Below are 16,879 nucleotides of genomic sequence, written 5' to 3'. Positions count from 1 at the left end.
GGGTTTGTCGCTGCAGCATTTTGTGTGTATTCCTCTGGATTTCCAGTATCTGCAGACTTACTTGTGTTAATAACTATTCACGATTTTTATAAGGAAGGACATAATTAGGGTAAATGATAACATTCTAGTACAAAGTGGTCATAGTGTAGCTATACTGAGGGATTAATTAGGGTTACTTAGAATAAAGTTGTTACAACCGGGGGTGGTAATGGGGACAAGCTCCCACTATCTATTAAATGCTCCCAATGGTGTGTCCACCTCAAACAGCCTCTGACAACCAAGTCCAACTCCTGGCCTTGTGTGTGGCTTAGCCACTAAGCCCGGTGGAACCTTTTCTACTGACAGGAGAAGGGGCAAAGACGGGTTACTGGCACCTTGAAACCAGTTGCTTCGGGCAGATGAAGCCCATTAGCCATGGTTCATCGGGGAGAAGGAAAACGCTGATCTCAAACCTCTGCTGCCTTGCGGCTCAATCCGCTCGTGAGGAAGGCTTCGGGAGTAAATCCTGAGAGAAAAATCCGGAGATGGGTTGAGTTCAACGCTGACTGGCAACTCCTGTGACACTGCTGGTGTCAAACTGTACCGGTCTCTGCCGTTCCTTTGGGTTGATCAGCTGCATGGAGAGGGGGAGCCTGCGGCACGGGAAACAGCTTGCTCTCCATATCGTACAGTCCAGGCTCATGTGTCCAGAGAGCGAGGACACAATATCCACGGTCAGCTCAGACCGACAGAGACCATTGCCCTCAGTTAGAATAGAGAACAGTGCAGTAGAGGCCTTCCAACCCACGATGTTGTGCTGACCCTTTCACCTACTCAAAGATCAATCTAACCCTCCCCTCCCACGTAGCCCTCCATTTTTCTATCATCCATGTACCTACCTAAGACTGTCTTAAATTCCCCAGTGTACCACTCTGTGGGGGTGGGGGCGGGGCTGAAAAACTACCTCTGGAACTTTCTCCCTATACTTTCCTTTAATAACCTTAAAAATATGCCCTGTCGTACGAGCCATTTTTTGTCCTTGGAAAAGCCTCTGTCTGTCTACTCGCTCTAATCATCTCATACCCCATTAACCAGTCACCTCTCATCCTCCTTCGCTCCAAAGAGAAAAGCCCCAGCTCGCTCAACCTACCCTCACAAGACGTGCTCTCTAATCCAGGCAGCATCCCCTCTGCACCCTCTCTAAAGCTCCCAGATCCTTCCCATAATGAGGTGACCAGAATGGAACACAATTCTCCCAGTGTGGTCCGACCCAGGGTTTCATAGAGCTGCAACATTACCTCATGGCCCTTGAAACCAGCCCCCGACTAGTGACGGCCAGCTCGCCACGTACCTTCTTAAACACCCCGCCACCTGGATCCTCTGTTCCTCTACACTGCCAAGAATCCACCATTTGAACCTCTGAACCTCAAGTTCACTTCACTTCAGAACTTCAGTTCATCTTTGAACTTCAAGATTGACTGTTGGTTCAGGAACCGAACGGTTGAAGGGACGTCGCTGTTCCTGAACCTGGTGGAGTGGGGCTTCCGGCTTCTGTAGCTCCTGCCCGACGGGAGGGGTGAGACAGTGACACGGCCCCCATGGTGGGGATCTTTGAGCTTTCCTGAGGCAGCGCCCCTTGTAGATATTCTGGATGGCGGGGAGGGACGTGCACATGATATTAGGCTGAGTCCACAACTCTCTGCAGCTTCTGCCACATCCAAATTGTCGTCCTAGGCCATGTCTACACTCAAGGTAGGAAATCATAAACTGTTTAATGATCAGTGAATATTGAAAGGCTTGTTCTTTGTGTTAAGCATTTGTGTTACACTCAGTTAAGCATCAACACTGAAATTCACAGAAAAGGCCCAAGCCAGCAGCCATAGGTGGGGGTTTGGATGTTACCGTGGTGACAGAATATGGGAGGACTCCTTACCACGTCCCAGGATAGAATTTCGTGGGGGGTGGTGTGAGGGAAGGAGAATGGAGGCTGAGGGTAGTCTAGAAGTGGACAAAGCTTGAGGCCTTGCCTGGACACTGATCCTTTCTGTGTCTCCCCAATAGCTCGAACAGCACAGATCTGGGCAAAGGGCAGGAGCACGTCAAGGTAGGGAGCGTGTCTCACCCCATTGTCAGCCTCACTCCGTCTCCATCACCCCTTCAGGCCTCTTCCCACCTCTGAGGACCCTTCCAGCCCCTACACCTGTTCCCGTCTGTGGTGAACTACATATACCTGTCTGAACACGCCCTCTGCTGACTGCTCCTGTGGCTCCTTCCACAGACCCCGGTACAAAGGCGATTGAGGCCTGAGCCCGAGCAATTCCCCTCACTCCTCCACACCTGTTCCTGTCTCTGTGATTCCCCCCGCTCCCCATCCCTGTGACCCACTCCCTCCCCATCTCTGTGATTCCCCTCACTCCCCGTCTCTGTGATTCCCCTCACTCCCATACACCGCTCCATCTCTGTGACCCACTCCCTCCACGTCTCTGTGATTCCCCTCACACCTCTACACCGCTCCCCATCTCTGTGACCCACTCCCTCCCCATCTCTGTGATTCCCCTCACTCCCCTACACAGCTCCCCATCTCTGTGACCCACTCCCTCCCCGTCTCTGTGATTCCCCTCACTCCCCTACACCGCTCCCCATCTCTGTGATTCCCCTCACTCCCCGTCTCTGTGATTCCCCTCACTCCCCTACACCGCTCCCCATCTCTGTGATTCCCCTCCCTCACTGCACTCCTCCCCGTCTCCACGACCTATTCCCTCCTCTATACTCCACCCCACCATCTCCATGAACCCCTTCCTGTCTGTGACCTCCTCCCTTCCCTACACCCTTCCCTGTCTCTGTGACCCACTCCCTCTTCTACACCCCTCCCCATCTCTAAGACTCCCACCCCCCCCACCCCACAGCCCCAACACACTTTCCTGGCTATTTGACCCCATCCATCCACAACACCATTCACGTTCACAAAGAATTAACACATAGATACCGGATTTGTGTACAGAATTCCCAGCAGGATAGTTCTTGGGATATCTATTACCAGTGCTTTGATCTGCAGGTGCGTTCCTGAATCTCCAGCGGGTTAACCCATTCCCAAATTAAATTGGACAACATACCTTTGGTCAGATTTGCCCGAGGGTCATTGGGATTTCTGTTCAACCTGTTTACAGAGCGTATTTCCAGTTCCCAGTTTACTGGTAATTTGAGGGGGCTTTGGAGACGGTGTGGATGAGCGTCACCGGGACACTGCCTGGATTAGAGAGTGTCAGCTATAAGGATCAGTTGAACAACATGGATTGTTTTCCCCAGAGCAGTTGAGGCCGAGAGAGGTTTACAAGATTATGAGTGGCAGAGATAGAGTAGACAGCTGAGGTTATTACACACACCTGACATCAGAAAGAGTGAAGCTCCCTCCACACCGTCCCATCACACACTCCCGGGGTCAGGCACAGAGTGAAGCTCCCTCCACACCGTCCCATCACACACTCCCGGGGTCAGACACAGAGTGAAACTCCCTCCACACCGTCCCATCACACACTCCCGGGGTCAGACACAGAGTGAAGCTCCCTCCACACCGTCCCATCACACACTCCCGGGGTCAGACACAGAGTGAAGCTCCCTCCACACCGTCCCATCACACACTCCCGGGGTCAGACACAGAGTGAAGCTCCCTCCACACTGTCCCATCACACACTCCCGGGGTCAGACACAGAGTGAAACTCCCTCCACACCGTCCCATCACACACGCCCGGGGTCAGACACAGAGTGAAGCTCCCTCCACACTGTCCCATCACACACTCCCGGGGTCAGACACAGAGTGAAACTCCCTCCACACCGTCCCATCACACACGCCCGGGGTCAGACACAGAGTGAAGCTCCCTCCACACCGTCCCATCACACACTCCCGGGGTCAGACACAGAGTGAAGCTCCCTCCACACTGTCCCATCACATACTCCCGGGGTCAGACACAGAGTGAAGCTCCCTCCACACCGTCCCATCACACACTCCCGGGGTCAGACACAGAGTGAAGCTCCCTCCACACTGTCCCATCACACACTCCCGGGGTCAGACACAGAGTGAAGCTCCCTCCACACCGTCCCATCACACACTCCCGGGGGTCAGACACACAGTGAAACTCCCTCCACACCGTCCCATCACACACTCCCGGGGTCAGACACAGAGTGAAGCTCCCTCCACACCGACCCATCACACATGCCCGGGGTCAGACACAGAGTGAATCTCCCTCCGCTTTTGCTGAGAATAGAAGAGATGCAGATCAATCGGACAGCCTGTATCTCTTCCCCAGTCCCTGAGGGCCTGTGTTTGAGGTGGGAGGGGTAACTGTAAAGGAGATGTGAGGGAGAGGTTTCTTTACACTGAGAGTGGCGGGTATCTGGGATGTGCTGCCGGGGGTGGTGATGGGGTCAGACACAATAGAAGTTTTGGAGGTGCCTTTGGACAGTCACATAACCATGCCGAGAACGATGGGATACTGGGGATACTGACCATGTCAGGGTAGATATGCCTTCGTGTTCAGCACAGATCCGGTGGGCCGAAAGGCCTGCTCCTCCGCTGTACTGTTCTCTTTTCTACGCATGCTGTATGTGTTTTCCCGAGGTTCCGTGCGGCGACTCAGAAGCCGGAGTGAATACCAGTGACGCTGAAGGTGAGGACGCAAGTGAGTGCTGTGGTTACGGTGCAGGCACGGGTGTCCGAGAGTGTGGGCCCAGCCTCCCAGGAATATCCATGTCTCCCTGTCACAACCAGAGACAGAGAGCTTGATTTTCCACACCATCTACCCTGGAGGGGCGGGGGGAGAGGGAACGCCGTGCTGTGCGAGGGGTGGTGAGGGAGAGGGAGTCCCGCACTGTGGGAGGGGTGGTGAGGAGGGAACACCACGCTGTGGGAGGGGCGGTGAGGGGGGGGGACACCACGCTGTGAGAGGGGTGGTGGGGGGGGTATACCGCTCTGTGGGAGGGGCAGTGAGGAGGGAGTCCCGCTCTGTGGAAGGGGCAGTGTGGAGGGAGTCCCGCTCTGTGGGAGGAGTGGTGAGGAAGGAACACTGTGCTGTGGGAGGGGCAGTGAGGAAGGAACACCACGCTGCGGGAGGGGCGGTGAGGGGGGGGCACCACGCTGTGGGAGGGGCGGTGAGGAGGGAGTGCCACACTGTGGGAGGAGTGGTGAGGAGGGAACACTGTGCTGTGGGAGGGGCAGTGAGGAGGGAATGCCGTGCTGTGGGAGGGACGGTGGGGGGAGTACACCGCACTGTGGGAGGGGCAGTGAGGAGGGAATGCCGTGCTGTGGGAGGGACGGTGGGGGGGGGTACACCGCACTGTGGGAGGGGCAGTGAGGAGGGAATGCCGTGCTGTGGGAGGGACGGTGGGGGGAGTACACCGCACTGTGGGAGGGGCAGTGAGGAAGGAACACCACGCTGCGGGAGGGACGGTGGGGGGGGGTACACCGCACTGTGGGAGGGGCAGTGAGGAGGGAATGCCGTGCTGTGGGAGGGACGGTGGGGGGAGTACACCGCACTGTGGGAGGGGCAGTGAGGAGGGAATGCCGTGCTGTGGGAGGGACGGTGGGGGGAGTACACCGCACTGTGGGAGGGGCAGTGAGGAGGGAATGCCGTGCTGTGGGAGGGACGGTGGGGGGGGGTACACCGCATTATGGGAGGGGCAGTGAGGAAGGAGTCCCGCTCTGTGGGAGGAGTGGTGAGGAGGGAGTGCCTGGAGGGGCGGGAGGAGGGAGTTCGGCTCTGTGGGAGGGATGGTGAGGAGGGAGTGCCGCTCTGTGGGAGGGGTGGTGAGGAGGGAGTACCGCTCTGTGGGAGGAGTGGTGAGGAGGGAGTGCCGCTCTGTGGGAGGAGTGGTGAGGAGGGAGTGCCGCTCTGTGGGAGGGGTGGTGAGGAGGGAGTACCGCTCTGTGGGAGGGGTGGTGAGGAGGGAGTGCCGCTCTGTGGGAGGAGTGGTGAGGAGGGAGTGCCGCTCTGTGGGAGGAGTGGTGAGGAGGGAGTCCCGCTCTGTGGGAGGGGTGGTGAGGAGGGAGTCCCGCTCTGTGGGAGGAGTGGTGAGGAGGGAGTCCCGCTCTGTGGGAGGAGTGGTGAGGAGGGAGTCCCGCTCTGTGGGAGGAGTGGTGAGGAGGGAGTCTCGCTCTGTGGGAGGAGTGGTGAGGAGGGAGTGCCGCTCTGTGGGAGGAGTGGTGAGGAGGGAGTCCCGCTCTGTGGGAGGAGTGGTGAGGAGGGAGTCCCGCTCTGTGGGAGGAGTGGTGAGGAGGGAGTCCTGCTCTGTGGGAGGAGTGGTGAGGAGGGAGTGTCGCTCTGTGGGAGGGGCAGTGAGGAGGGAATGCCACTCTGTGGGAGGAGCGGTGAGGAGGGAGTCCTGCTCTGTGGGAGGAGTGGTGAGGAGGGAGTGCCGCTCTGTGGGAGGAGTGGTGAGGAGGGAGTCCCGCTCTGTGGGAGGAGTGGTGAGGAGGGAGTGCCGCTCTGTGGGAGGGGTAGTGAGGAGGGAGTACCGCTCTGTGGCAGGGGCGGGAGGAGGGAGTGCCGCTCTGTGGGAGGAGTGGTGAGGAGGGAGTGCCGCTCTGTGGGAGGAGTGGTGAGGAGGGAGTGCCGCTCTGTGGGAGGGGTGGTGAGGAGGGAGTACCGCTCTGTGGGAGGGGTGGTGAGGAGGGAGTGCCGCTCTGTGGGAGGAGTGGTGAGGAGGGAGTGCCGCTCTGTGGGAGGAGTGGTGAGGAGGGAGTCCCGCTCTGTGGGAGGGGTGGTGAGGAGGGAGTCCCGCTCTGTGGGAGGGGTGGTGAGGAGGGAGTCCCGCTCTGTGGGAGGAGTGGTGAGGAGGGAGTCCCGCTCTGTGGGAGGAGTGGTGAGGAGGGAGTCTCGCTCTGTGGGAGGAGTGGTGAGGAGGGAGTGCCGCTCTGTGGGAGGAGTGGTGAGGAGGGAGTCCCGCTCTGTGGGAGGAGTGGTGAGGAGGGAGTCCCGCTCTGTGGGAGGAGTGGTGAGGAGGGAGTCCTGCTCTGTGGGAGGAGTGGTGAGGAGGGAGTGTCGCTCTGTGGGAGGGGCAGTGAGGAGGGAATGCCACTCTGTGGGAGGAGCGGTGAGGAGGGAGTCCTGCTCTGTGGGAGGAGTGGTGAGGAGGGAGTGCCGCTCTGTGGGAGGAGTGGTGAGGAGGGAGTCCCGCTCTGTGGGAGGAGTGGTGAGGAGGGAGTGCCGCTCTGTGGGAGGGGTAGTGAGGAGGGAGTACCGCTCTGTGGCAGGGGCGGGAGGAGGGAGTGCCGCTCTGTGGGAGGAGTGGTGAGGAGGGAGTGCCGCTCTGTGGGAGGAGTGGTGAGGAGGGAGTGCCGCTCTGTGGGAGGAGTGGTGAGGAGGGAGTCCCGCTCTGTGGGAGGAGTGGTGAGGAGGGAGTGCCACTCTGTGAGGGGTGTTGAGGAGGGAGTGCCGCTCTGTGGGAGGGGTGGTGAGGAGGGAGTGCCGCTCTGTGGGAGGAGTGGTGAGGAGGGAGTCCTGCTCTGTGGGAGGAGTGGTGAGGAGGGAGTGCCGCTCTGTGGGAGGGGTGGTGAGGAGGGAGTCCTGCTCTGTGGGAGGAGTGGTGTGGAGGGAGTGCCGCTCTGTGGGAGGGGTGGTGAGGAGGGAGTCCTGCTCTGTGGGAGGAGTGGTGAGGAGGGAGTCTCGCTCTGTGGGAGGAGTGGTGAGGAGGGAGTCCCGCTCTGTGGGAGGAGTGGTGAGGAGGGAGTCTCGCTCTGTGGGAGGAGTGGTGAGGAGAGAGTGTCGCTCTGTGGGAGGAGTGGTGAGGAGGGAGTCCCGCTCTGTGGGAGGAGTGGTGAGGAGAGAGTGTCGCTCTGTGGGAGGAGTGGTGAGGAGGGAGTCCCGCTCTGTGGGAGGAGTGGTGAGGAGGGAGTCCCGCTCTGTGGGAGGAGTGGTGAGGAGGGAGTCTCGCTCTGTGGGAGGAGTGGTGAGGAGGGAGTGCCACTCTGTGAGGGGTGTTGAGGAGGGAGTGCCGCTCTGTGGGAGGGGCAGTGAGGAGGGAGTCCCGCTCTGTGGGAGGAGTGGTGAGGAGGGAGTCCCGCTCTGTGGGAGGAGTGGTGAGGAGGGAGTGCCGCTCTGTGGGAGGGGTAGTGAGGAGGGAGTACCGCTCTGTGGCAGGGGCGGGAGGAGGGAGTGCCGCTCTGTGGGAGGAGTGGTGAGGAGGGAGTGCCGCTCTGTGGGAGGAGTGGTGAGGAGGGAGTGCCGCTCTGTGGGAGGGGTGGTGAGGAGGGAGTACCGCTCTGTGGGAGGGGTGGTGAGGAGGGAGTGCCGCTCTGTGGGAGGAGTGGTGAGGAGGGAGTGCCGCTCTGTGGGAGGAGTGGTGAGGAGGGAGTCCCGCTCTGTGGGAGGGGTGGTGAGGAGGGAGTCCCGCTCTGTGGGAGGGGTGGTGAGGAGGGAGTCCCGCTCTGTGGGAGGAGTGGTGAGGAGGGAGTCCCGCTCTGTGGGAGGAGTGGTGAGGAGGGAGTCTCGCTCTGTGGGAGGAGTGGTGAGGAGGGAGTGCCGCTCTGTGGGAGGAGTGGTGAGGAGGGAGTCCCGCTCTGTGGGAGGAGTGGTGAGGAGGGAGTCCCGCTCTGTGGGAGGAGTGGTGAGGAGGGAGTCCTGCTCTGTGGGAGGAGTGGTGAGGAGGGAGTGTCGCTCTGTGGGAGGGGCAGTGAGGAGGGAATGCCACTCTGTGGGAGGAGCGGTGAGGAGGGAGTCCTGCTCTGTGGGAGGAGTGGTGAGGAGGGAGTGCCGCTCTGTGGGAGGAGTGGTGAGGAGGGAGTCCCGCTCTGTGGGAGGAGTGGTGAGGAGGGAGTGCCGCTCTGTGGGAGGGGTAGTGAGGAGGGAGTACCGCTCTGTGGCAGGGGCGGGAGGAGGGAGTGCCGCTCTGTGGGAGGAGTGGTGAGGAGGGAGTGCCGCTCTGTGGGAGGAGTGGTGAGGAGGGAGTGCCGCTCTGTGGGAGGAGTGGTGAGGAGGGAGTCCCGCTCTGTGGGAGGAGTGGTGAGGAGGGAGTGCCACTCTGTGAGGGGTGTTGAGGAGGGAGTGCCGCTCTGTGGGAGGGGTGGTGAGGAGGGAGTGCCGCTCTGTGGGAGGAGTGGTGAGGAGGGAGTCCTGCTCTGTGGGAGGAGTGGTGAGGAGGGAGTGCCGCTCTGTGGGAGGGGTGGTGAGGAGGGAGTCCTGCTCTGTGGGAGGAGTGGTGTGGAGGGAGTGCCGCTCTGTGGGAGGGGTGGTGAGGAGGGAGTCCTGCTCTGTGGGAGGAGTGGTGAGGAGGGAGTCTCGCTCTGTGGGAGGAGTGGTGAGGAGGGAGTCCCGCTCTGTGGGAGGAGTGGTGAGGAGGGAGTCTCGCTCTGTGGGAGGAGTGGTGAGGAGAGAGTGTCGCTCTGTGGGAGGAGTGGTGAGGAGGGAGTCCCGCTCTGTGGGAGGAGTGGTGAGGAGAGAGTGTCGCTCTGTGGGAGGAGTGGTGAGGAGGGAGTCCCGCTCTGTGGGAGGAGTGGTGAGGAGGGAGTCCCGCTCTGTGGGAGGAGTGGTGAGGAGGGAGTCTCGCTCTGTGGGAGGAGTGGTGAGGAGGGAGTGCCACTCTGTGAGGGGTGTTGAGGAGGGAGTGCCGCTCTGTGGGAGGGGTGGTGAGGAGGGAGTCCCGCTCTGTGGGAGGAGCGGTGAGGAGGGAGTGTTGCTCTGTGGGAGGGGCAGTGAGGAGGGAGTCCCGCTCTGTGGGAGGAGTGGTGAGGAGGGAGTCCCGCTCTGTGGGAGGAGTGGTGAGGAGGGAGTGCCGCTCTGTGGGAGGAGTGGTGAGGAGGGAGTCCCGCTCTGTGGGAGGAGTGGTGAGGAGGGAGTGCCGCTCTGTGGCAGGGGCGGGAGGAGGGAGTGCCGCTCTGTGGGAGGAGTGGTGAGGAGGGAGTACCGCTCTGTGGCAGGGGCGGGAGGAGGGAGTGCCGCTCTGTGGGAGGAGTGGTGAGGAGGGAGTCCCGCTCTGTGGGAGGAGTGGTGAGGAGGGAGTGCCGCTCTGTGGGAGGAGTGGTGAGGAGGGAGTGCCGCTCTGTGGGAGGAGTGGTGAGGAGGGAGTCCCGCTCTGTGGGAGGAGTGGTGAGGAGGGAGTCCTGCTCTGTGGGAGGAGTGGTGAGGAGGGAGTGCCGCTCTGTGGGAGGAGTGGTGAGGAGGGAGTGCCGCTCTGTGGGAGGGGTAGTGAGGAGGGAGTGCCGCTCTGTGGGAGGGATGGTGAGGAGGGAGTCCTGCTCTGTGGGAGGAGTGGTGAGGAGGGAGTGTCGCTCTGTGGGAGGGGTGGTGAGGAGGGAGTGCCACTGTGGGAGGGATGGTGAGGAGGGAGTACCACTCTGTGGGAGGGGTGGTGAGGAGGGAGTGCTGCTCTGTGGGAGGAGTGGTGAGGAGGGAGTGTCGCTCTGTGGGAGGGATGGTGAGGAGGGAGTGCCACTCTGTGGGAGGGGTGGTGAGGAGGGAGTGCTGCTCTGTGGGAGGAGTGGTGAGGAGAGAGTGTCGCTCTGTGGGAGGGGTGGTGAGGAGGGAGTGTCGCTCTGTGGGAGGAGCGGTGAGGAGGGAGTCCTGCTCTGTGGGAGGAGTGGTGAGGAGGGAGTGTCGCTCTGTGGGAGGGGTGGTGAGGAGGGAGTCCTGCTCTGTGGGAGGGGTGGTGAGGAGGGAGTCCTGCTCTGTGGGAGGAGTGGTGAGGAGGGAGTGCCGCTCTGTGGGAGGAGTGGTGAGGAGGCAGTGCCGCTCTGGAGTGGTGAGGAGGGAGTTCCGCTCTGTGGGAGGAGTGGTGAGGAGGGAGTGCCGCTCTGTGGGAGGGATGGTGAGGAGGGAGTGCCGCTCTGGAGTGGTGAGGAGGGAGTTCCGCTCTGTGGGAGGAGTGGTGAGGAGGGAGTGTCGCTCTGTGGGAGGGATGGTGAGGAGGGAATGTCGCTCTGTGGGAGGGATGGTGAGGAGGGAGTACCGCTCTGTGGGAGGGGTGGTGAGGAGGGAGTCCTGCTCTGTGGGAGGGATGGTGAGGAGGGAATGTCGCTCTGTGGGAGGGGTGGTGAGGAGGGAGTCCAGCTCTGTGGGAGGGATGGTGAGGAGGGAGTGCCGCTTTGTGGGAGGGGTGGTGAGGAGAGAGTGTCGCTCTGTGGGAGAGGCAGTGAGGAGGGAGCACTGCTGTGGGAGAGGGGCTGTGAGAGGGAGCTCCTTGTCCTGGGAGGGGCATCGAGGCAGCTGCACACCGCAGGGTTGGGGTACAGTCAAGCAAGATGCTTTAGGGTGGTGAGAGAACTCTTTGCTGTGCCGGGGCAGTTGAGGCAACATCTCATTGTGGGGGGGTGCGGTGAGGAGGAGACGCCACGCCACGGGAGGGACGACGAGGCAGCTCTGTGGGTGTAGTTGAGGCAGCGCCGTGCTGCGAGAGAGGCCCAGCACCCTGCCACTCTTCTCCCTCCTTCCACAGGGCCCGGCGAGGACGAGGAGGAGACCGAGGAGGAGCGGGCGGAGAGTTTGGTGGGGTCCGCTGCCGACCAGCTGTCCAGCTTCGTCCCCCCCAAGGAGAAGATTGTCCCCATTCCGGCCGGAAGCGCCTTCTTCATCCTGAGTTCTACCAACCCGTACGTAGCCTCTCTGTGTCCCACCTGAGGTCTCCCCACCGATTGTGGGGTCTTGGCAGTGAGGTTGGGGGAGGGCGCGTGGAATGACTTGCTGAAGAAGGCGTTTGGCACGCTGGCCTTCATCGGTCAGGCCACTGAATGCAGGAGTTGGGATGTCATACTTCAGTTGGTGAGCCCACACTTGGAGTACTGCCGTCAGTTCTGGTCGCCCTGCCGTGGCAAAGGTGCCACTGAGCTGGAAAGAGCGCAGAGGAGATTTACCGAGGACGTGGCTGGGACTCGAGGGACTGAGTTATGGAGAGAGGTTGGGTAGGCTGGGACTTTATTCGTTGGATTCTAGGAGACTGAGGAGTGACCTTATAAAGGTGTATAAAAAATCATGAGGGGCATGGGGTAAATTCATTGTCTTTTCCCCCAGGGTTGGGGAAATCAAAAACAAGAGGACACAGGTTTAATGTAAGAGGGATAGGATCCTGAGGAACATTTTTTTAACATGGGGGTGATCTGTCTTCAGAATGAACCAGAACTTGAGGGAGAGAGGTTGAGCAGTCTGGGACTCCATTCCTTTGAGTGTAGGAGGCTGAGGGGTGACCTTACAGAGGAAAATTTTATATCAGTGATTTGGATGAGAATGTACAAGGCACGCTAAGATGAAGTTCAAATGGTGAAGATGGTTCTCAGGATTTACAGAGGGTAAGTGGGCCAAGGGGTGGCAGATGGAGTTTAATTGGATAAGTGTGAGGTGTTGCATTTTTCGGAAAGACAAACTGGGGCATGACTTTCACAGTGAATGGTTGAACCCCAGGGAGTGTTGTAGAACAGAAAGACCTGGGGTACGGGTACATAGTTCCCTGAGAGTAGCGTCACAGATGGGCAGGGCCGTGGAGAAGACATTTGTCCAGCTGGCTTTCATTGGATGAGGATCTGAGTACAGGAGTTGGGACGTTACAGCCGGTGAGGCTGAATCTGGAATATGGTGTTCAGTTCCGGTCACCCTACTGTAGGAAAGATGACACTGAGCTGGAAAGAATGTAGGGGAGATTTATGAGGGTGTTGCTGGGACTCGAGGGACTGAGTGATGAGGAGAGGTTGGACAGGTGGGGATATTTTTCCTTGGAGTGGGTGAGTGGGAGAGGAGCAATGTGTAGCAGAACAGCAGGCCCTTCAGCCCATCTGGTCATGCTGAGCAAGATGTCCATTCAAGCCGGTTCATACCCCCCTGAACCTTTCCCATCGCAATGTCCAAGGCAAGCTTAAAGATAACATTAAGATAGGTGATTTCATTGACCGTGAAGACAGTTGTCAGGATTTATGGGGGGGACCTTGATCCGATGGCTAAGTGGGCCAAGTGATGGCAGATGGAGTTTAATTCAGACAAGCGTGAAGACAATCCCGGACAGGGCTTTCACAGTGAACGGTCAGGCCCTAGGGAGTGTTGTAGGACAGAGAGACCCAGAGGTACAGGCACATGGTTCCCTGAAAGTGGTGCCACGTGTAGACAGGGCCGTGAAGAGGGTGTTTGGGACGCTGGCCTCTATCGGTCAGGATTTGTGTACATGGCAGTTGTGGGCGCAGGTGTTTCCCGAGGGGAATTCCTATTCACATTCCCATTCCAACACATTGGTGCATGACCTCCTCCTCTGCCACAATGAGGCCACTCTCAGGCTGGAGGGCAACACCTCATGTCCCATCATGTCCCATAGCCTCCAAACTGATGGTGTGAACATCAATTTCTCTAACCTAGAAATAGAGGGCTATGGGTCAGCCTAGGTAGTTCTAAGGTAAGGACGTGTTCAGCACAGCTTTGTAGGCCAAAGCACCTGTATTATGCTGTAGGTTTTCCATGTTTATGATCATTGTTTCCCCTCTCCATTTCCTTCACTTAATTTCCCCACTCTGGCCTCTCACCTCTTCTCTTCGCCTTCCAATCACCTCCCCCTGGTGCCGCCCCTTCCCTTTCTCCAATGGTCCACTCTCTTCCCCTACCTGATTCCTTCCTCTCTGGCCCTTTACCTCCCTTCTTCTTACCTCAACCCACACACCTGGCTTCCGCTCCCCCACCACCTTATTCTGACTTCTTCCCCCTTCGTTTCCAGTCCTCAGGAAGGGACTCGGCCCAGAATGTCGACTGTTTGTTCATTCACAGATGCTGCCTGACCTGCTGAGTTCCTGCAGCATTTTGTGCGTGCTGTCTTGGGGTATTGTGTTCAGTTTTGGTCACCCTGCTACAGGGAAGATTAAGGGGCTCAAGGGATTCCTGTTACAGAGGGAGACTCTCCGGCATTGCGTCTGAGTCGGCTACGGATGTCCCCCTCCCTGACGTACACCCCCCCCTTCTGTTTCCGTTGCAGGATCCGAGTCGCTTGTCATCGCCTGATCCATCACCACATCTTCACAAACCTCATCCTGGTCTTCATCATCTTCAGCAGCGTCTCGCTGGCAGCCGAGGACCCCATCCGCGCGCACTCCTTCCGCAACCACGTGAGCGCTGCTCGGCGCGGGGGCATGAGGTGGGGTGGGGAGGGGGGGGCAGTCGTAGGAAGTGGAGGCATCATCACGTCAACGTCAAGAGTGGGTGTAGTACTCTCCCATTGGGAGCCATCCTAATGACTGGTGTGTCTATTGAGACGTCCTGTAACAGGGGGAGTATCTCCCCCATCGGTGATCCCTGTAACAGAGGGAGTCTCCGCCCATTCAGGACCACTGTTACAGAGGGAGTCTCTCTCTCTCTGTCTCTCTCTCTCCCCCTCTCCCTCTCTCTCCCTCTCCCTCTCCTCCCTCCTCCCCCTCTCCCTCCTCCCCCCCGCTCTCTCTCTCTCTCTCTCTCTCGTCAGGACCCCTGTTACAGAGGGAGTCTCCCCCCCCCCACCCCATCAGGACCCCTGTTACACTCTCCCTCTCCCTCTCCCTCTCCCTCCCTCTCTCTCCCTCCCTCCCTCTCTCTCCCTCCCTCCCTCTCTCTCTCCCTCCCTCCCTCCTCCCCCACCCCCGTCAGGACCCCTGTTCCAGAGGGAGTCCAGATCAGTGTGGTACTGCCCCCGGTGTTGTGGATGATATATCCCACTTTCTCTCTTTCAGGTGCTGGGATACTTTGACTACGCCTTCACCTCCATTTTCACCGTGGAGATCCTGTTTAAGGTACTGTGGTGAGGACGAACCATTCCCACTGGGACCCCTCCAGTAAAATTCCAGTGGGGGGGGTGGGATTTGGCTCTGACCTCCGCAGTTTATTCCGGCCTTCCCTCTCAGTCCTCCTGGTCACGCAGCAGCCCAATCCCTCTATCTGCTCCGCGATATCCCTGCGTTTATTCCCGGGATACCATGTCCAGGATTCACGGACAATTTCCGCTGTAGGTGCTTCCAGTCTCGTTTGCAAGGACAATGTCTTTGGCCGGTGGCATTTGACTTGTAGTTCACTGGTGTGCTTGTTCCTCGACGTTCCAACGGTACGGCACTCCCTCCTGACTACCATACCCGGTGCTCCCTCCCCGTCACCCCTCCACCAGAGCAGCACTCCCTCCTCGACAGCCATCCCGCAGTGAGGCACTCCCTCCTCACTACCATACCCGGCGCTCCCTCCCCATCACCCCTCCACCAGAGCAGCACTCCCTCCTCGACAGCCATCCTGCAGTGCGGCACTCCCTCCTCACTACCATACCGGCGCTCCCTCCCCATCACCCCTCCACCAGAACAGCACTCCCTCCTTGACAGCCATCCCGCAGTGAGGCACTCCCTCCTCACTACCATACCCGATGCTCCCTCCTCACTACCATACCCGCAACCTGGCGCTCCCTCCCCGTCACCCCTCCACCAGAGCAGCACTCCCTCCTCGACAGCCATCCCGCAGTGAGGCACTCCCTCCTCACTACCATACCCGGCGCTCCCTCCCCATCACCCCTCCACCAGAGCAGCACTCCCTCCTCGACAGCCATCCTGCAGTGCGGCACTCCCTCCTCACTACCATACCCGGCGCTCCCTCCCCATCACCCCTCCACCAGAACAGCACTCCCTCCTTGACAGCCATCCCGCAGTGAGGCACTCCCTCCTCACTACCATACCCGATGCTCCCTCCTCACTACCATACCCGCAACCTGGCGCTCCCTTCCCGTCACCCCTCCGCCAGAGCACCGCTCCCTCCTCGACAGCCATCCCGCAGAAGCACTCCCTCCTCACTACCATACCCGCAACCCGGTGCTCCCTCCCCGTCATCCCTCCGCCAGAGCAGCACTCCCTCCTCCCTCCTCACTGCCCCTCCCGCAGCACTGGGACAGAGGAAACATTGGGTGTGGGTCGGGGCCTTCAAATGTATTGGTGCTGAAATTAGTGAGATCAGCCGGTGAAGGAGAGAGACAGACAGACAGTGACAGAGAGACAGAGAGAGACAGTGACAAAGAGACAGAGGGGAGAGAGAGACAGACAGACAGACAGGCAGACAGGAGGTGACAGAGAGAGAGAGAGAGAGACAGACAGAGAGCGCAACAGAGAGAGGGGGGTGAGAGAGAGGGGCTATAAAGAGAGATGGGCAGAGAGAGATATAGAAAGGGAGACAGACATATAGAAAGAGAGAAACAGTCAGAGTGGAGGAGAGAGAGACATAGGGAGGTGGAAGAGAGATGGAAAGAGAGAGACTGGGAAAGAGAGTGAAGATAGAGAAGGAGGGAGAGAGGATAGAAGAAGGAGGGGAGGGGCGTGGAGGTGTCAGGGCAAGGAGGGTGTGGGTGCTTCTGGGACAGGAACGCGGGAGTGCGGAGAGGGTCAAGAGGAGGGAGAGGGGTAAAGTAAGGGAGTGGTGGTGTTATGACGAGGAGGAGATGGTGGGATCTATGAAGCAGGATCAGGGAGGGGTGTGGTGAGGGGTGTGGGGGTGTTGGGAACCCACTAACCACCCCCCCCCTTCTGTGTGGACAGATGGTGACATTTGGAGCCTTTATGCATCAGGGCTCGTTCTGCAGGAACGCCTTCAATCTGTTGGATCTGCTGGTGGTTAGCGTGTCCCTCATCTCCTTCTGGCTACAGTGAGTGCCCACCCACCCTCTCTACCCTCCTATCCTCCCCTCCCCACCCACCCCCTCTACCCTCCTCTCCTCCCCTCCCCCACCCCCACTACCCTCCTCTCCTCCCCTCCCCCACCCCACTACCCTCCTCTCCTCCCCTCCCCCACCCCTCTCCACCTCTCCCTCCTCTATCCATACATATCCTCCCCCTCCTCCACTCCCTCCCCACTCCCCTCCCCCTCCCCCACCCCCTCTACCCTCCTCTCCTCCCCTCTCCACCTCTATCCTCCATATCCTCCCCTTCTCTCCTCCCCTCCCTCCCCTTCCCCTC

General features: G+C 59.5%; 1 protein-coding gene across 1 annotated transcript in view; it reads left to right on the top strand.

Annotated features, from left to right (window-relative positions):
• Nucleotides 1-16,879, top strand: part of LOC132380560 (voltage-dependent L-type calcium channel subunit alpha-1F-like) — a 113,400-nt gene that overhangs the window by 47,315 nt on the left and 49,206 nt on the right. Inside the window, 6 exon segments of the mRNA XM_059949459.1 lie at nt 2,041-2,083; nt 4,595-4,655; nt 11,401-11,554; nt 13,906-14,035; nt 14,633-14,692; nt 16,463-16,569. Coding sequence (XP_059805442.1) covers nt 2,041-2,083; nt 4,595-4,655; nt 11,401-11,554; nt 13,906-14,035; nt 14,633-14,692; nt 16,463-16,569 — 555 coding nt within the window.

The sequence above is a fragment of the Hypanus sabinus genome, chromosome 24, assembly GCF_030144855.1.
Source record: "Hypanus sabinus isolate sHypSab1 chromosome 24, sHypSab1.hap1, whole genome shotgun sequence".
Classification (NCBI taxonomy): domain Eukaryota; kingdom Metazoa; phylum Chordata; class Chondrichthyes; order Myliobatiformes; family Dasyatidae; genus Hypanus; species Hypanus sabinus.
Note: the sequence above shows the minus strand (reverse complement) of the source record. Positions and strands in the feature narration are given on the sequence as shown.